This window comes from Antedon bifida, chromosome 5 (genome assembly GCF_963402885.1).
Source record: "Antedon bifida chromosome 5, ecAntBifi1.1, whole genome shotgun sequence".
Taxonomy (NCBI): Eukaryota; Metazoa; Echinodermata; class Crinoidea; order Comatulida; family Antedonidae; genus Antedon; species Antedon bifida.
Window position 1 is genome coordinate 9,006,871 of NC_136230.1, and position 17,666 is coordinate 9,024,536.

General features: G+C 38.4%; 2 protein-coding genes and 1 long non-coding RNA gene across 3 annotated transcripts in view; 2 read left to right on the forward strand and 1 right to left on the reverse strand.

The window, feature by feature from the left end:
• The window catches only part of LOC144842708 (uncharacterized), a 49,142-nt gene that overhangs the window by 7,257 nt on the left and 24,219 nt on the right, over positions 1-17,666 (forward strand). The gene's annotated exons all lie outside the window — the stretch shown is intronic.
• LOC144842992 (uncharacterized) lies at positions 7,369-9,207 on the reverse strand. The gene is made up of 3 exons (XR_013612213.1): positions 9,095-9,207; positions 8,261-8,326; positions 7,369-7,588 (listed from the first exon to the last, which is right to left on the reverse strand). It is a non-coding gene; the product is annotated as an uncharacterized LOC144842992 (long non-coding RNA).
• On the forward strand, positions 11,565-15,737 carry LOC144842327 (uncharacterized). Its single transcript, XM_078698763.1, has one exon. The coding sequence runs from the start codon at positions 11,565-11,567 to the stop codon at positions 15,735-15,737; it is 4,173 nt and encodes a 1,390-aa protein (XP_078554889.1).

Here is a 17,666-nt window from a genome sequence, read left to right on the forward strand (position 1 = left end):
TGTCAACTTGCATCTCTAGCTCTCCCCCTGTCAAACGACGACCACCCGATCATTGTGAAATACATTTTTTGTAGATTTTCTAAACTAGGCCTAAAGTGTAATAATAACAGTAGTAGCATATATTTATTTGACATTTAATGAAATACAAAATTTACTAGTACAGATTACGGAGTCATAAATTATACTATTTTTATACCTCGAATAGTACAGATCGTATATCGGCTTCACGTACTAGGCTAGGCCTAGCCTAAATCATTTTATTCATGGGTAAGAGCCATTTCTGACTAGGGATTCCATGCCACGATGGCTACGTTAAAACATTGGGGCCATCATGGGCCTAGCTAGCCTACTACTAAACGATTGGCCCATGAATAACAAAACTCAGTGGATTCCAAACCCATCCTATCAACCAAACTCCTAAAGAATCTAAACCTAAAACGTTCTACAAAATCGGCTGTAAATATTGAGGCAAAACGAGGTCCGATCGCCTAATAAGTAGGCCTAAAATAGGCCTAGTTTACTCTCCAAAAAAGCGGATACTGCATCAAGCAACAGTGTTCTCCCCAGGATTCACATCAAGCGTCACGCTTCCACCCCCCCCCCCCCCACCCGGGGGGAGGGGGACCATTCCGACACTAAGTACGTGAGTCACAGCCCCACCATGGTTGGGGCTGTGGCGAAGCGATTTTTGGTAATTGACACCCTAGATGGCCGGAAATGGTACTCTCGCACGTAACATTCATGTTGAGTGACACCTCTAGTTTGTCCGGAAACAACACTTATAGCGCGCTAGCAAACAGCAAAACGATCATAGCCTACTTTTTCCGCCGGTAAACATACGCGATAAGAAACATTTTTAGCGTTCATTACGAACGTCAGGGGGAAGTCCCCAATGAAAAAAAATATGCCTACTCATCAGTAGGACAACTCTGTAGTTGGTCGGAAAGGACACTTCATAGCGCGCTAGCAAACAGCACGATCGTAGCCTAGCCTACTTTTTCCGCCGGTAAACATACGCGATAAGAAACATTTTTTGCGTTCATTACGAACGTCAAGGAGAAGTCCCCAATGAAAAAAAAATATACTCATCAGTAGGACAACTGTAGTTCAACGACGTTGTTAAACAAGATTTTTCGATGATCTGTCGGCTGGATTATTGAGGTGGGTGCGATAAAATATAAATATAATATACTTCAACGATCGTCGGGTTGAGGTGTGGGTTTAACTTTGGTACTAAAAGTGGACACCCCTAGTTTTACACGTATAATGGACTACACCATGCAGGAACGCACATGGTATTTTCTTATCAGAGGGTGCGTGTACGTCAAAAGGAATTGTTTTTCCTTCGTCGTACACGACACACGTACGTCGTGTGAAATTTCTTATCAGAGGGTGCGTGTGCGTCAAATGGAATTGTTTTCCCAATGTATTGAATTGCGTGTGTTCGAGCGGATCGGCGGTGGTGGGAGGATAAGCTAGGAGTGCGTGTGATTTTTTTTCAACGAAGGCGGCTAGCTCGATTATTGAGGCGGGGGTGGTGCGACTTTAATACTTTCAGTGACCTCCGATCGAGGAACGTTTTTAGCTTGATTATTAAAAGTGTATACCCCTGTATTTTAATGTACGTAACTATCTATACCACGATTTAGCACGCACACGGCGGCCGGGACGATAATGTTTTGGTTTACACAAATATGTTCGATGCTTTGTCTACTGTGTAGCGTTTAGGGAAATCCCTTGCAACGAAGACAGGCGATAGTTTTGCGTCTCGTCTGAGTCGTGTAAACAAATCTTCTTGACATTATTTTCTATCTACTTCAGTGGTTTTTATTGTGGTAAAACTCGGGAAGGGCACTCACGGCCAACGCAAAAAAGGGCAGGCCAGTAGTGGCCGTGGGGGGTGTGTAGAAAGCGACGACCTCGAATTGGACGACTCCAACGACCCGGGCGACCTCGAATTGGACGACCTAGAATTGGACGACCCATAACACGAAACCGACGACCCTTATAGCCTAGCCTAGCCTAGGCCCAAGTGTGGTATAACATCCCGAAGCCGAACATAGCCAAAGATCTTTAAACCATACCTTATATAATACTCGCAAGCAAACAATTGATTGAAAAAATACAGAAATATCGCCATTTGATACTGAATGTGTCGATACGAACAAACGAACAGATATGGAACGCCAAGAGTGCATCATTAAAACTGCATTCGACTCGATTAGCACACGAAATATCATAAACATGGCAAACCAGGTCAAAACGGCCCCTTTTTCAGCGGCGGCGTTGGCGTTCCATATCTGTTCGTTTGTTCGTGTCGACACATTCAGTATCAAATGGCGATATTTCTGTATTTTTTCAATCAATTGCTTGCTTGCGATTATTATATAAGGTATGGTTTAAAGATCTTTGGCTATGTTCGGCTTCGGGATGTTATACCACACTTAGGCCTAGGCTAGGCTGTAGGGGTCGTCGGTTTCGTGTTATGGGTCGTCCAATTCTAGGTCGTCCAATTCGAGGTCGCCCGGGTCGTTGGGGTCGTCCAATTCGAGGTCGTCGCTTTCTACACACCCTGGCCGTGGGTGCTGTTCATTTTCGAGGGCATTGAGGCCAACTGGGAGGGCACCGACGGCACTGGCCGCGGTAAAATTCGAGGCCTGTAACGTTACCGACGAAAGAGTAAATCCCACCGATCCATAGAGAGTCGATTCAGTGTGATATTGAAAATATCATTGATATTTATTTTTTAATTTTGTAATACACATAACGTTTTTACAAGAAAAACAATACAATCAATCACTGTTTTATTTACAATATACAAGTTACCGCATTTTTTAGACGATTCAGACAACAGCCAATACTAGAGAGATCGAAAGAGAGACATGGCAGTAACAAAACACGTGTTTACATCTCTCGACGGCGGCCGGTGGTGAAAGCGCGTCTCAGTTGTTATAACGCCAGTCTTTTGTTTCTTGGCTTGTGGTCATGTCACGTGTCTCGTATGCATTAGGCTCTTTATGCATGCCGCGCCTCAGCTCTAAAGAAAGTTCTTTAATCCATGGTACCTGCCTGTTATTAATCTATTTTTAGATTGGTTGTGGTTGATATTTTTAAGCGTCACGGATAAGGTTTTAACCCATTGACCCCCAAGTTAATTTTGCTCCCCGGGGACCCAAAAAGCATATGTCACATAATTAACCCTAACTTTTTTTCTAAACACAGACATTAAAAAAATTAAAAAAGAAAAATAATGCAAAGGACATTTTATTTTCAAATATGTTATCAAATTAGTGTTACAACTTATTTTGGCGGAATATGGATTATGAAAATTTTAGAAATATTTTAGGAAAATTATTAAAAATTTGTAATTTATCTTTGACTACCAAATGCACAAAAATTAATAAATTGTTAATAATAAAACTCATCTCATCATCAGAACCTATTTCTTCTCTTCAAAATAAGACCAAACTTGACATTACGAATGACCGGTTTCGAAATTATGAAGAAATTAGTAGACTGACTCATCCGACGATGACCATATGGGGCCTAGGCCTATCGGGAGCCGCCCCGAGAGCGTCGTCGCCGCTGTTTGTTCACCGGGAATGTTAAAAAAAACATCCCGAAAGCGAATTGGAATTCCTCGGGAGTTTAGTCCGCTATTTTAGATGTGTAGCTTGCAGAAAATTAGACGAAAATCCGTCGAAAACTTATGAAATTAAAACAAGTTTGGTATCAAAATGTTTGTCAAAAGTTATGCTTCAATAAACTGACCTTTGCGCAGAGTTTGAACAAATATTTCATGCCCATAATTCATCTGACATGTCAGGGTTCATATTACAATCAAAGGTAAACAATATGGCGCAGCCCTCGTGAGGACATGGTCAGGACTTTTCTCCGGTAGAAAAATCACATTTTTACATGGAAATATGACGATTTAGACACTGTAACTGATACATAATCTTTATTTATTATACATTTATTGTATACAAGCTTCAAAATAGTGATTATTACAAATAAAGATGGATTTTAGACGATTTTATGTTGTATGTTTAGGCCTAGATTCATTCAACGTGCCTGTCGGGTTTCGAACAGCGTGCTTCGAAAAACGGTTATATTTTCGAATTTTATTTTCAAACTAACTTCAACAATTGTTTTTATATATTTAGAAGCATATTTAAAAAAAAAAAGTTGTGAGTATTTTGTATAATTTGTTGTCACGATCCATGCACAGCAAACTGCGCATGTACAGTAAATTCGATTTACTTTTTTTTTGTTGATAATTTGTTTACAATGACCTTGACTTTTAACCTTATGAGCGCTTTAAGCGCTTATCGTGGTGAATCGTGGTGATTATTGAGTAACTTGTAACCTCCACGATGATAGAGATGATGCTGAGTGTGAACATTATGGTATCCATCACCCTTATTTTCGTACATTACATTACATTTTTTCTTAAGAAGGATCAAGAGTCAATGAGTAGGGTCATCCTATTATTCTAATATTCATCATCATCATAATCACAGTGCATATCGGCCGCCAGTCATTTCGGCCGCCCGTTATGGAACGCCCAAAATCATGAAACGCCAAGAAGGACAAAATATGTATATATACGCCAGAATCGTCAATATTGTTAATGTATGGCACGCCTTAATTGTCAAAAAGGGTGTATACATGTGCCTATCGCCTGAGTAGACGTGCGTATTCAAACAGCAAGCAATCAACAAAAACGATCATACTTTTTGATTTGCATGGAGTTGCGCTATCAATATTTTACTATCATTCACCGGCTTCTTCCTGAGCCCTACAACCTCTCAGTGGGAAAGCCACTCGACAAATCGAACAACCACTGTGAAATAAAGTAAGTCGTGTAGAAATACTTTAGTTAAAACTACTAAACACTAATCCCTCCATAAGTCATAAATCGGCTGTGTGATTTACACACACACGTCTATAGGCGATAGGCACATGTATACACCTTTTTTGACAATTAAGGCGTGCCATACGTTATTAACAATATTGACGATTCTGGCGGCCGAAATGAACAATACATATTTTGTCTTTTTTGGCGTTTCATGATTTTTGGCGTTCCATAACCGGCGCGGCCGTTCCAAGGCAAAACCACGTAACTCGCATTTTTGGAGCGGGGTTGGTGAAATCTGTCCACAATAGGTTACTTTTCTGTCCATAATAGGGACTAGAGGGCGCTGTTGTTTGTCCATAATAGGTGACTTTCATAATTGGCTGTCCAAAATAGGTGACTTTTTGTCCACAATAGGGGATTTTATTGGAGTAGTGCGCCATCCATTATGTTGTCCATAATAGGTGATTTTTGTAATGTGTAGGAAACTCCATAGCATAGTAGACTAGTAATTAAGTAGCCTGGCCCTAGTATAGGCTAGATAGTGGCCAACCAAGTACTAACTAAACTAGTAGGCCTAGCCTAGGCTAGGCCCTAGGCCTATATCCTAGGCCTCCAAGTCTGAGTTAATAGTAGGAAAGTTGTATCGTAAATAATAATTTGCTTTCTGGGAAGAATTATGAATTGCCTTTTGAATTCCAACAAAACCAAAAAAACTATAGTAACCCTTCAACACCTTAAATCCTAATAAAAGTTTAAATGTAATTCAAACAAGTCTTCAATAGAGTCTTCAAATAGGTTTTGAGAGAAAAAATCCTATTAAAGTGTGATTTTCGGGTTTTTTTTAATTGTTGTATGAAATTTTTATTCTGAAATAAAGTGATCAATCAACCAATAGGTAATATTTCTAGCACTTTCAAACTATAAAAATAAGGTAGGCCCTATGTCCCAAGTGTGTCTAAAATCACTTTCCTTGTTGTTTTCTTTTGTATACTTTTTATTCTCTAAACATAATATTTCTCAAATGGTGCCCACACTACAATCTAACCACTAGGAGTAATAGAGCTTTGTTCAACTTGACCAAGACATATTTTATATAATGCATAATGCAAGAATCAGACAATATTCACTAAGTTACAGTGTGTATGTAAATAGTTTGAGAGAATATTATGGCACATTGTACAGGATTTAAGGTTTTAAGATTGTTGACATTTGCTCATTTAGCAATTAAATATAATCTATTTGAAGCATTATACAATCATTTTTTTTATAGGACGTGATAAGGTGTGATCATCAGCAAATTAAAAAAGAAGAAATATTATTTACAATATCACCAACTTTGACTTGCGCTTTATTTGAAATAAAATCTGTAATCCATTGGTGTTTTCACCAACAGCTACTGAGTTATTAAGTTCTTTTTATTAGACACCGTCCAGTGCAGAAGAAAAGTCAAGAAAACAAAAATTAAAAATCTTTACAGCCTTTAACTGTGCCCATGAATGAAAACCTTAGAAAGTAAAAGTTCAATAATTATACATTTGTTTAATTCCAAACTGAAAAAATGTAATTAGTATATTATTATACTATTCTAGATACATCAAAGCAATTTCTCAACAATGTTACAAATTATAGGAGTTAAAGACGCTTGCCAACAGCTTTTCATTTCATCTTTGGGTTTTCCATTCCTTTTGTAAATACTGTATGTAGGCTTACAACATTTGAATCTTCCTATTGTTTTAGTAAAATACGTTTTTATACCTTTATACCTTTAATTCCTGATGATAGTCCACATAGGTTATATAGATATATGATAATGTTTTCTCTTTACCGTTAATTTTTTGTTTTTTTTGTTTTGTTAACAGTAATAATAAAAATCAACTTTATCAATTTAATATTGCAAAAAACATCAGAGTTCAGCACTTCATTTCGTCATTTTAGGTCGTCCCTTGTTTCAAAATCCATGACAAATCATCCCAGTCAGTAGTCAATCAACAGCAGCAGTTCTCATCCATTTATTATATTGTTGTTTAATTAAATGAATCAATTTTAATGTTTAAAGATGTATTGTCCCCCTGAAAAAATAATTCTTAAAAAAAAATTTTCCATTCCATTTTATTGTAACATAATAGTTATCCACATTGACCAAAAATTAGATTGAAAAAAAATGTATTACCTGAAAAAATGTAATTTAAAGCAAAAAATGGTCAAATTGGCTGCTAGCCAATGGATTTTTGGTTGAATTAACCATTTATTTTGTCATTTTACAAGTGAAAACATTATTTTTTTTTTCGGTTTTTTTTTTCGATTAACTTTATTAAAACTACAAAATAACATATTCAAAGTCTGATTGAATTAATTTTTCATGTTTTTGAGGGACAATACATCTTTAATAATGAAGCAAAATAAATATTATTTTGAATCATTAGGAATACGACAATAAATCCAGTTTACATACACGCAGTGTACAATCAACAATTTTGTTCTGTATTCTAAATTTATTCATAATCTAAATCACATTCAAAAATACTGAATTATATTAATTTTAAAAGTGTAAAAATATGGTTAAACTACAATTTAAAAAATAGCAAAGATAAAAAAAATACACCATAATTATTATGTTTATTACTATAAGTATTGACCGATGATGATATGATCAAAGATATTATGTTGAAATGATGTACCTTTTCATTTCAGCAGGATATATGGGCAGAATATCAAACATCTGTATGCCTATAATAAAAAAAGGAAATAGTTAAACACTATAATAATGTTTAGGTATTGTATAATAAAAGTAACTTCAATCTTAGTAATGCTGAGTCAAATTGTCATGTTGTATGGTGGGACACAGTTATGTTTAAATATTTTATTGCATTTAAAAAAAAGATATGTAGGATTGTTTTACTAAATTTATGTTTATGCCAGTTGTCAGAGTCAATTATTACCATACTCACTATATAAAAACTTATATTAAATGTTTAAAGATAAAGGCTTTATTGAATGAATGCTTTAATAATATAACATTTAATTAAATTTTGAAATATTTTCTGCATGAATTTGTCAGTGGATTTATCTATTCTTTGTATGGTGATTGTAATGTTTATAATGAATGGAAATAAACAAAGAAATATCTACTTTTATTTTCCTAGCAAAGCAAATTAATGAATAGAACATTTCAAATGTATTGTCAGTAAGTTTTTCTACTACGGTACTGATAATATTCAGTTTGTCTCATTTGTATCCTCCTTTTCGAGATTACTTTTGCAAACAAATACTGTTTTGAAATAGGCTTCTTTTTGGGATTTCACAGTATCTTGATCATATTGAAAAATCTCCTAAAAGATGTAGTGGGTTATATGTAAAGTATTTTTCTTCAATTGTAGGTTGGGCCTATCTGTTACTTACCCTAGTTAATAGACATTTCCATGCTACTGTACTATAACATTGATCAGAAGATACACTGTACACAATCTGTAATACACGCAAAAAATATGGGAAAACAATTGTGAGATTTAAATAGATGACATAATTAACAACACAGTAACACTAGCTCTGGTTCTACTATACTGCCAACCTATTAACTGTCCGAACTGTCTGGATAAGACTCGTTCATTCACAAAATAATAAAAAAAACAAAAATTTTAATAGTTCAATCTAGATGTTTGTGATTTGAAGATTTCGGTCTTCAAAGTATAGTAGCGGTGGCAGTAGTAAAAGACCGTATTAAATAGTGACTAGGCCTCTAGTCACTTAGTCCGCCAGTGACCTGCAGAATAGGCAATATAGTTACGAGTAAAATAGTATGTTAGTCTGTATATATATTCATATTATATTAATAAATAATAAAAAAACAAACAAACAAGATAACTGAGGCTAGGCCTAGTTGTTTGTAGTAGGAAACATATCTACCTAATATGGAGCCCATGTCATTTGTATTCCTGTAAGCAGGGAGGTAGGCCTACCCTGCTGCTGTATCTAAGCTAGGCCTAGCCTAGCCCTAGGCTAGTAGGCCTATAGTATAGAGGTAGCCTAACTAACAGGCCTAGGCTAGAGAGACCCCTAGGCTAGAGAGACTTAAATAATATACTAATTTATAGGTCTAGGTCGGTGGTGAACCAGGTCGGTAGCCTCAACTCAAAGTCTGAAGAGAAAGCAAATTAGTATTACTTCTACTCGCGAAACAAACTACGTACGTACGTACGTACGTACGTACGATCGAGAGTACGCCAAAAAAATCACCTATTATGGACAACACAATGGATGGCGCACTACTCCAATAAAATCCCCTATTGTGGACAAAAAGTCACCTATTTTGGACAGCCAATTATGAAAGTCACCTATTATGGACAAACAACAGCGCCCTCTAGTCCCTATTGTGGACAGAAAGTAACCTATTATGGACAAACAACAGCGCCCTCTAGTCCCTATTGTGGACAGAAAGTAACCTATTATGGACAGAAAAGTAACCTATTGTGGACAGATTTCACCAACCCTATTGCATTTTTGTCAATTTTGAGATTTTTACATTTGGGGAATTATTACAAATTTATGAACAACCTGTAAAAATTTCAGGTTTCAGAGATCATTATTTTTAGAGATAGTACCACGTATCTTTAAGCAAAAAACAAATAATTCTGGTATTTTCCAAGGCAAAACAACGTATCTACCAGGTACGTTGTTCTGCCACGGAAATGCATACGATTTTCACTTTAAATTCTCACAATCAGCTAAGTTACGTAATTTTGAGACAGAAACCGCTGATGCATGACGATATGCATAGCAACGATCTTAACTAAAAGTAAAAGATATATTAAACAATACTAGGCTTATTAGGCTAGACAACTAATTTAATGTATTAACATTTATTGTTTCGGATTTCGAACTTTGACGTTGGTGGCGTAAATATTTGTTTTGGTTGGATACAGAATTGTCAGCAAGATATCACGCTTACTATCTAGTAGTAGATACTGTATTTCTCTTATTTCTGACAGTGATACGTGGGAGTACTACGTACGTTATATAACCTTTAAGTTGTGTTAATGTTCTAGACTTTAGATATTAAAATTATTTGTTAGGCTATTTAGTTAAGAGTTTCGATCTGCTAATTGGCCATAAGCCTGACTAGCCCTCGTGTAGTAGTTTGACTGTATGTATCTGCTACGCTGTATTTTGGGGTTGTTTGCACACGCAGCTGTGCTGCCTTGTGCGTGTTTTCATTGAGTTTATTTGTGTTTCAGACTTTACCAAAGAATAAAGAACGGTTAAAGCAACTACCACGAGTTTGTGTATCATTGTCCGGATTAGTAAAGTGTATTCCCTTATAATGGAGGAAAATACGTTCATCGACCTCAGCTTCGAAGAGCTCGAGGTCAAACACCGTTCGTTTAAAGGTCATCTAACGAGGGCAAGGGACCGATTTACCCGTGTTCTCGACCGAGACGAACCGGAACTGGTTAAAGTGGCATTCGACCATATACAAAAGAAAATTCGAAAGATAACCGACTTACTTGATGCTATGGACGTTGTCAAACCACCTGATGAGACTGACACTACTACACGTCTACATGCAGAACTAATATGTCAGCAGCTGATGACGTGGAGCAAAAATATCAAGAGTACAGAAGGGTTTCAAGGAATGAGCAAACCGCTCATTCTTCCCAGGGTGAGCCAACTGCAGCAGGAAAGGATGAAGAGATGATAAAATTAATTAAAGCTCAGTCTGAAATGGTGGCAAAGCTTACTATAAAATTGAACGGAAACGGCTCAGACAACAAACGGCCTTCGATTAAAACACCAGGACTCCCAGCCCCTCGGTGGGATGGATCTCCAAGAAACTTCCATTCTTGGCATGTACGAATTGACCAATACTTCGAATCTGCTGGTATTAAAGGTGACCAAGAAAAATTGATGGTTTTGCTCAATGGTAATGCGTTACCCAAATCTATTCAAGATCATATTGCTGATTGCTGCTCGGTTGAAGGTGATAATGGAGCTTGGGCTCGTCTGAAGGAAAAGGTCCCGACTTCAGCTATTGTTCGTGATGTTATTCTGACACTTCAGATGATGAAGCCAATGAAGTCAGCAACAGCAAAGGAAATGCGACCTGTTTTAAATGGACTCACGGACTTTGCAAGACGAATGCGTGAACTTGGAAAAGAATTAGAGCTCTCATCGTCAGTAGTTGTTGAACTAGCGAGTCAGAAAGTCGATGCTGAATTAAGTTTCGAATATATGCGGCAGATAAAGCAAGATGAGCCGACAATACCAAGTTTGATCTCATTCTTACGAAGTGAAACGGAAGCGAGGGAACGCCGAGAGCAACCTCATGTTTGGCGATCAAAATGCATCTACTCATCACATTACAGGACAAATTAGTACACTTGAAAATACTACCCAATTTCCACCGAAATCTAATTTTAAAGGTGCTGAAACTAGCACGGATGATTGTCCTTTCTGCACTGACCACTCACGTCACTTGATTATAAAGTGCCCTATCTTTAACTCAAAATCTAATGAAGAGAGACGGTTAATGATAATGGAAGCTAGAAGATGTTTCCTATGTTTTCGTACAAACCACAGTGCGCTCAGATGCCCCAGACATGACAAAAAACGCTGCTCTGTGTGTCAGCTATTTCACCACCGACTGATTGCTTGCCCACCCAATCGCACTTTGAGAATTAACAACACAGGCGGTTTCAGTCAAAGTCAAATGTCACCTAAAACACAGGCGGGAGCAAGCACAAATCTACGGCCAATTGTACGCCACGAAACCCAAGTAGGAACTAACTTAGGTCAGAATCCATTCATATATTTGCCAGCATCAACTAACCAAACTGTTTCAAACATGAATTTAGATCAAACGTCAATAAATTCACCTCAGATAACTCAGGCGGGAGCAAACCCAAGTCTAAGTCAGACTGTTGCAGGACCAAGTCAAAATCCATTCGTGTCTTTGCCTCCATCAACAAACCAGACAATTTCGAAAATGAATTCGACGAGGTATGCCGAACGTCGTCGCTACTCACCGACTACATATGTTGAGGTAGAAGACAACGAGGGCAATTGGCAGAAAGCTGTTGCGTTCTTTGATAGTGGTGCTGATACCACTCTGGTCAAGTGCTCCACCGCTGAAAGGCTGGGCTTAAACGGACAGCCCTTTGTATTTACTTATGGTGTGGCCGGAGGAGGCATCGTACAAGAAAACAGTGCAAGGTATCAACTTCGAGTCAGACCACTACGGGAACTGAAAGCATACGACTTGGTTGCAATTAGTGTACAAAAGCCTGCCCATGATAGCCCATCTGTTGGCGAAGATATCTTTGACGAACACCCTCACTTAACGGTAGTTAAAGAACATTTGCCTGCGGAGGAAGCCGAGATTGACTTACTCATTGGATACGACTATCAATGTCTTACTACACCACTGAAAACAATACGTTCATTAACTGATCCTGATACATCACCAACTGCGGCAAAAAGTGCTCTAGGTTGGACAATCATCGGACAAACCATTCCAAAGCCAACTTCCAATGTCATCAGCCACATCACAAACGTAAATTTCATGGATGACTCCCAGCTTTTATATACATCCGATGTCATCGGAGTTAAACCAACAACCTTGTGTACATGTACAGATAAGGAAATTGCTGAATCTCAGTTTATCAAACATTGTAGAAAAAATCTCCAAATAAATGAGAAGGGCCGTATTACCGTGGAAATGCCATGGAAGGATGGATTTCCTGAATCTCTAGACTGTAATAGAGTACAAGCCGTGACGAGGATGATTTCACATGAGGCTAGGTTGCTAAAAAACAAGCAAATCAATGAATACAATGATGAAATTCAAGCTCTCCTTGACAATGGATTTACGCGCGAGCTCACGCCAAGTGAAGACAGAAATGAAGGATGGTACCTTCAACACCATGCTGTCCATCAGCAACACAAGACGACAAAGATTCGGATTGTATGGAATTCCGCTGCGAAGTTTAACGGACTGTGTCTCAATGACGGATTCCACAAAGGGCCAGATTTCCTAAACTCACTTGTGACATGCTTTCTACACTGGCGGAAGTACGGAATTGCCGTAGCTGGAGACGTTCGGAAGATGTTTAACCAGATTGCATTATCAGTGCGTGATCAAAAGTTCCATCGTTTTGTCTGGCGATTTGGTGATACCTCAAAGGAGATTAGGTATTTTCAGTGGTTGCGTTTACCGTTTGGGGACAAACCAGCACCGGACATTTCTATGATGGCCGTTCGTTTACTTGCTGAGGCTAACACCGGTTCAGATCCTATAGGGGCTCTTAGGATCAAAGATCGTATGTACATGGATGATATAACCGACTCATTTACAAAACCGAATGATGCAGTTGAGGCAGTTGAGCAGGTTACTCGTATTCTAAGAAAGGGATCTTTTGAAATAAAAGTGTGGCATTCTAACCATCCGATGGTAGACCAGTGCCCTGAAGAGAAACACACACGTGTTCTAGGCCATTTGTGGAATAAGCTAGATGACACTGTAACGATTCAACTTGATAAGTTCGATGAAGAACAGACTACACTTACCAAAAGAAAAGTTTCCAGTCTTGTTGCCAGGTTATGGGATCCATTAGGAATGTTGAGCCCTGTGACCATTCGTTATAAAATTGGACTCCATGAGATTTGGGCAGCTAGGCTTGATTGGGACGACGTGTTTGATGATGAGCAAACAGCTATGTGGAAAGGTTTTATAAAGGAGATGAATCATCTTTTGGGATTTGAAATTCCACGTCAGCTAACGCCTGAGGATTCTATTGCTTACCCTCAGTTACACTGTTTCAGTGATGCTAGTGAAGCTGCATTTGGATCTGTCATCTGGCTGCGTTGGGATACCCCAGCAGGAGTTAAATTGACATACGTTATAGCAAAGGCTCTAGTTGCACCGTTAAAGAAAAGATCAATTCCAAGACTAGAGTTAACTGCGGTTGTTATAATGGCTCGACTCGCTAAACTTGTCTTAGAAGTGGTGGGAGATGTTAGTCTATGTAAGTTCTGGACCGACTCGAAAGTTGTCCTGTCTTGGGTTAGGTCGCCCGCCAGAACCTTCAAACCTTTTGTGTCTGCTCGTGTTCAAGAGATTCAGGATACGCTTCCAACATTTATTGATGACTTATGTTACATCCCTTCTAACATCAATCCAGCGGATCAGTTAACCAAGCCAATATACCCAAGTGACCTTCAGAAATGGATTCAAGGCCCAGATTTTCTTTTTCAAAGTTCTAACCAATGGCCAAACTATGAACCCGACTATAACACAGAGTTAAAACAAATGGTCGTAAAGGAGTATACAGCGGAGTCTCTGCGCAGAACGAATTATGTTACAGCTGTCAGATGTAGGCCTACATTTGAAGACCTGTTGGTCAACACCGTGTCAAATTGGAGTCGGCTGGTTCACCGAATAGCATACTGTCGTCGATTCATTTTAAAAAGGCGACCAGAAACCCTGTTCTTGACTGTCGACGAATTGCAAAGGGCTGAATTTTCACTCTTCTACGTTTCTCAGCGCACTGCGAACGACCGTTTGGATGCTTGGAGTACTAGAAAGCTAAACCCTAAAGTGGACGAGAGTGGTATTATAAGGGTCGAAGGAAGGCTTAACAAGCTTCATATCCCTGAACAACAAAAACGGCCGATTCTTCTTCGTAGAGGATCATTTCTGGTAGAGTTGTTTGCCAAATATATTCATAAGACGATTGGTCATCAGGGATACCGAGTGGCTGTTGCAAGCACATTTAAACGTGGAATTTACATACTCGGAGGTCCCAAATTGTTTAAAGATATTGCTGCCAAATGTATGTTCTGTCGAACTCGACGTAGGAGTTTACTTAGCCAACAAATGGGAGAACTTCCCAGTTTTAGAGGCGATCCGCATACACCACCCTTTTGTAACGTAGCTCTTGATTTCTTTGGACCGATTTCTATCAAGCTCACTCGTAATACCAATACTGAAGGTAACATTCTGATAGTGACCTGCATGACCACACGAGTTATCTCATTGGAATTGGTGGATTCTCTATCATCAGAATCATTCATTAATGCTTGGAGACGATTTGTCTGCTCGCGGGGGATCCACCCAGTAACCGCTTTTAGTGATCATGGCCGCAATTTCGTGGGCGCTCAGCAGAAGTTGAGAGATTGGATCAAATCATGGGACGAACTAAAATTAAAGATGGAATTCAGGAAAACCAATACATCTTTCGACTGGCAGTTCAATACTCCGTACGCTTCTCACATGAATGGAGTTGTCGAATCGCTTATAAGGAGTTGCCGTAAAGGTCTGGATGCCGTAGTCGATTACCATCATCGCCGTTTTAGTGCCCTTGAATGGCAGACTATTTTGAGTGAAGTGACTTATCTTATAAACTCACGACCATTGTTTCCGGATGGGCCTGATCCACTTGAATCACCGCCAATTACTGGTAATGATATTCTATTTCCACATGGACAACCTGTACTCTTGCAACCAAACTCGGAAGTGGTAACGAATCAGAAGAGTATTGTCGACATCGCTCAACGACGTGTTAATGCATTCTGGGATTGTTGGATGTGTTATATGCCACCTCAATTAGTACAACGTTCAAAGTGGTTTCACCCAAGAGAAAATTTGCAGATTGGAGATTTAGTGCTAGTACTGGAACCTGGATTAAAGGGGGTTGCAGCACCACGTGGGCATTGGCGACGGGGAATAGTTGTAGATGTGAAGCCAGGGAAGGACAATCTTGTTCGGAAGGCCATGATTAAAACTGTAGAAAGGTCAAATATAAGTATTAAGGAAAGGCCTGTACATAAGTTGTGTTTGATTGCAACTGTGGGAGAACTTAACCACGGGTTTTCTTCTAAATAAGGAATGCTTTTATTATGTAACTACTTAAGTTGTGAACATTTAATGACTGCATTTTAATTAAGATTCACTTGTTGTTGTTATTTTTCGAAATCCTTTATGTACTGTGACTCATGTCAATTTGTCACGAGGCGGGAGTGTTTCGGATTTCGAACTTTGACGTTGGTGGCGTAAATATTTGTTTTGGTTGGATACAGAATTGTCAGCAAGATATCACGCTTACTATCTAGTAGTAGATACTGTATTTCTCTTATTTCTGACAGTGATACGTGGGAGTACTACGTACGTTATATAACCTTTAAGTTGTGTTAATGTTCTAGACTTTAGATATTAAAATTATTTGTTAGGCTATTTAGTTAAGAGTTTCGATCTGCTAATTGGCCATAAGCCTGACTAGCCCTCGTGTAGTAGTTTGACTGTATGTATCTGCTACGCTGTATTTTGGGGTTGTTTGCACACGCAGCTGTGCTGCCTTGTGCGTGTTTTCATTGAGTTTATTTGTGTTTCAGACTTTACCAAAGAATAAAGAACGGTTAAAGCAACTGCCACGAGTTTGTGTATCATTGTCCGGATTATTTATTCTAAGAATTAACTATATTTACGAAAAAGTTCAGGCAAGCTTGAAACTAGGCTAGGCTATTATTTTTGACAGACCTATCTAATCTAGCCTACGCCTAGTACCCCAGTACTGTCATTGGAACTAGGCTAGGCCTAGCCTAGTAGGACGGCCGTCTTTGCATTGTTGTACATAGGCCTTCTAGTAGCAGGCTAGGGGGTAGGCTATAATATAATAATGTAAGTAAGTAAGTCTATATCATAAATAGTAGATCCAAAAGGCTAAGCCTAGCTTCAAATGCACTCTTTGTTAAGACAACCTAGTTCGTAGGCATCATTAGTGATCGCAGCCCTCCCTGTTGTTCAAAAAAAGTTTCAATCCATTGTTTCTAAAATCATCATAGTTACGTTGTTTTGCCATGGAATGACCACAGTTACGTTGTTTTGCCACAGAATATCACAGTTACGTTGTTTTGCCTTAGAAATGACTTTCATTCTATACACGTCATTTCCAAGGCAAAACAACGTATCTGTTAAAAGTGGTAATAACTTTTGATCAAATTGATTAAATTATTTAACATTTTGTATTTAATAATAATTATTATTTATATATACTCATGCAAAATTTCACATCATTACGATAATTTGTTGTTGAAATGCAAACACTCAAACTTCAATTCAATTTTTCTCGAAAAGCAACATTTTGTAGTTACGTTGTTTTGCCTTGGAAAGGCCGCGCGGCGGCCGAAATGACTGGCGGCCGAAATGATCAGACACCATATCACCATCTATATATAAATTTACGTAAGGGCAAATTCGGTAAATCGCGCGTTACTTCTAGAATGTTTACTCGACGGTAGGTTGGTTCGTACTTTCGGTACTGATTTTAACCACCTGATGTAACCCTGTTTACTAATTAAATTTAGTTAGATAATTAGTTATTGATTTTTTAGTTGATTTATTCGTTTCTGTAAACGACATGTATTATAGTCCTGCTGTACGTACATTTAAAAAAAAACAGTTTGTTTAGGCTGAAATTACTGTGTATTTAAGAACCATCTGTGGGCACGATCTAGTTTTATTGATTACCTTTTTAGGCCTAACCACATCACAAAAACTGAATCAGCTTGACTGGAATCTTGTTTATTCGTTCACCGTAGGTGTAACCGTAATTCCATCAAATTAAATGTGTATAGTGTTTCATCTGTATGTCTGTCTGTACATGCTCCCTTGGTATGGAACCGTGTTTCGTCTTTTTAGTCGCGTGGACGCAACTCTATAGTTCACTATGTCGGTCGGTCGGTCTGGTATCACTATGCGTTTTAGCACGCGACTTATGGCTGTTGGCCTTGTTGTCTGTATGCTCTTATTTGTATG

Excerpts from the sequence above, each read along its gene's own strand:
- LOC144842327 (XM_078698763.1), top strand. The coding sequence starts at position 11,565 with ATGTCACCTAAAACACAGGCGGGAGCAAGCACAAATCTACGGCCAATT.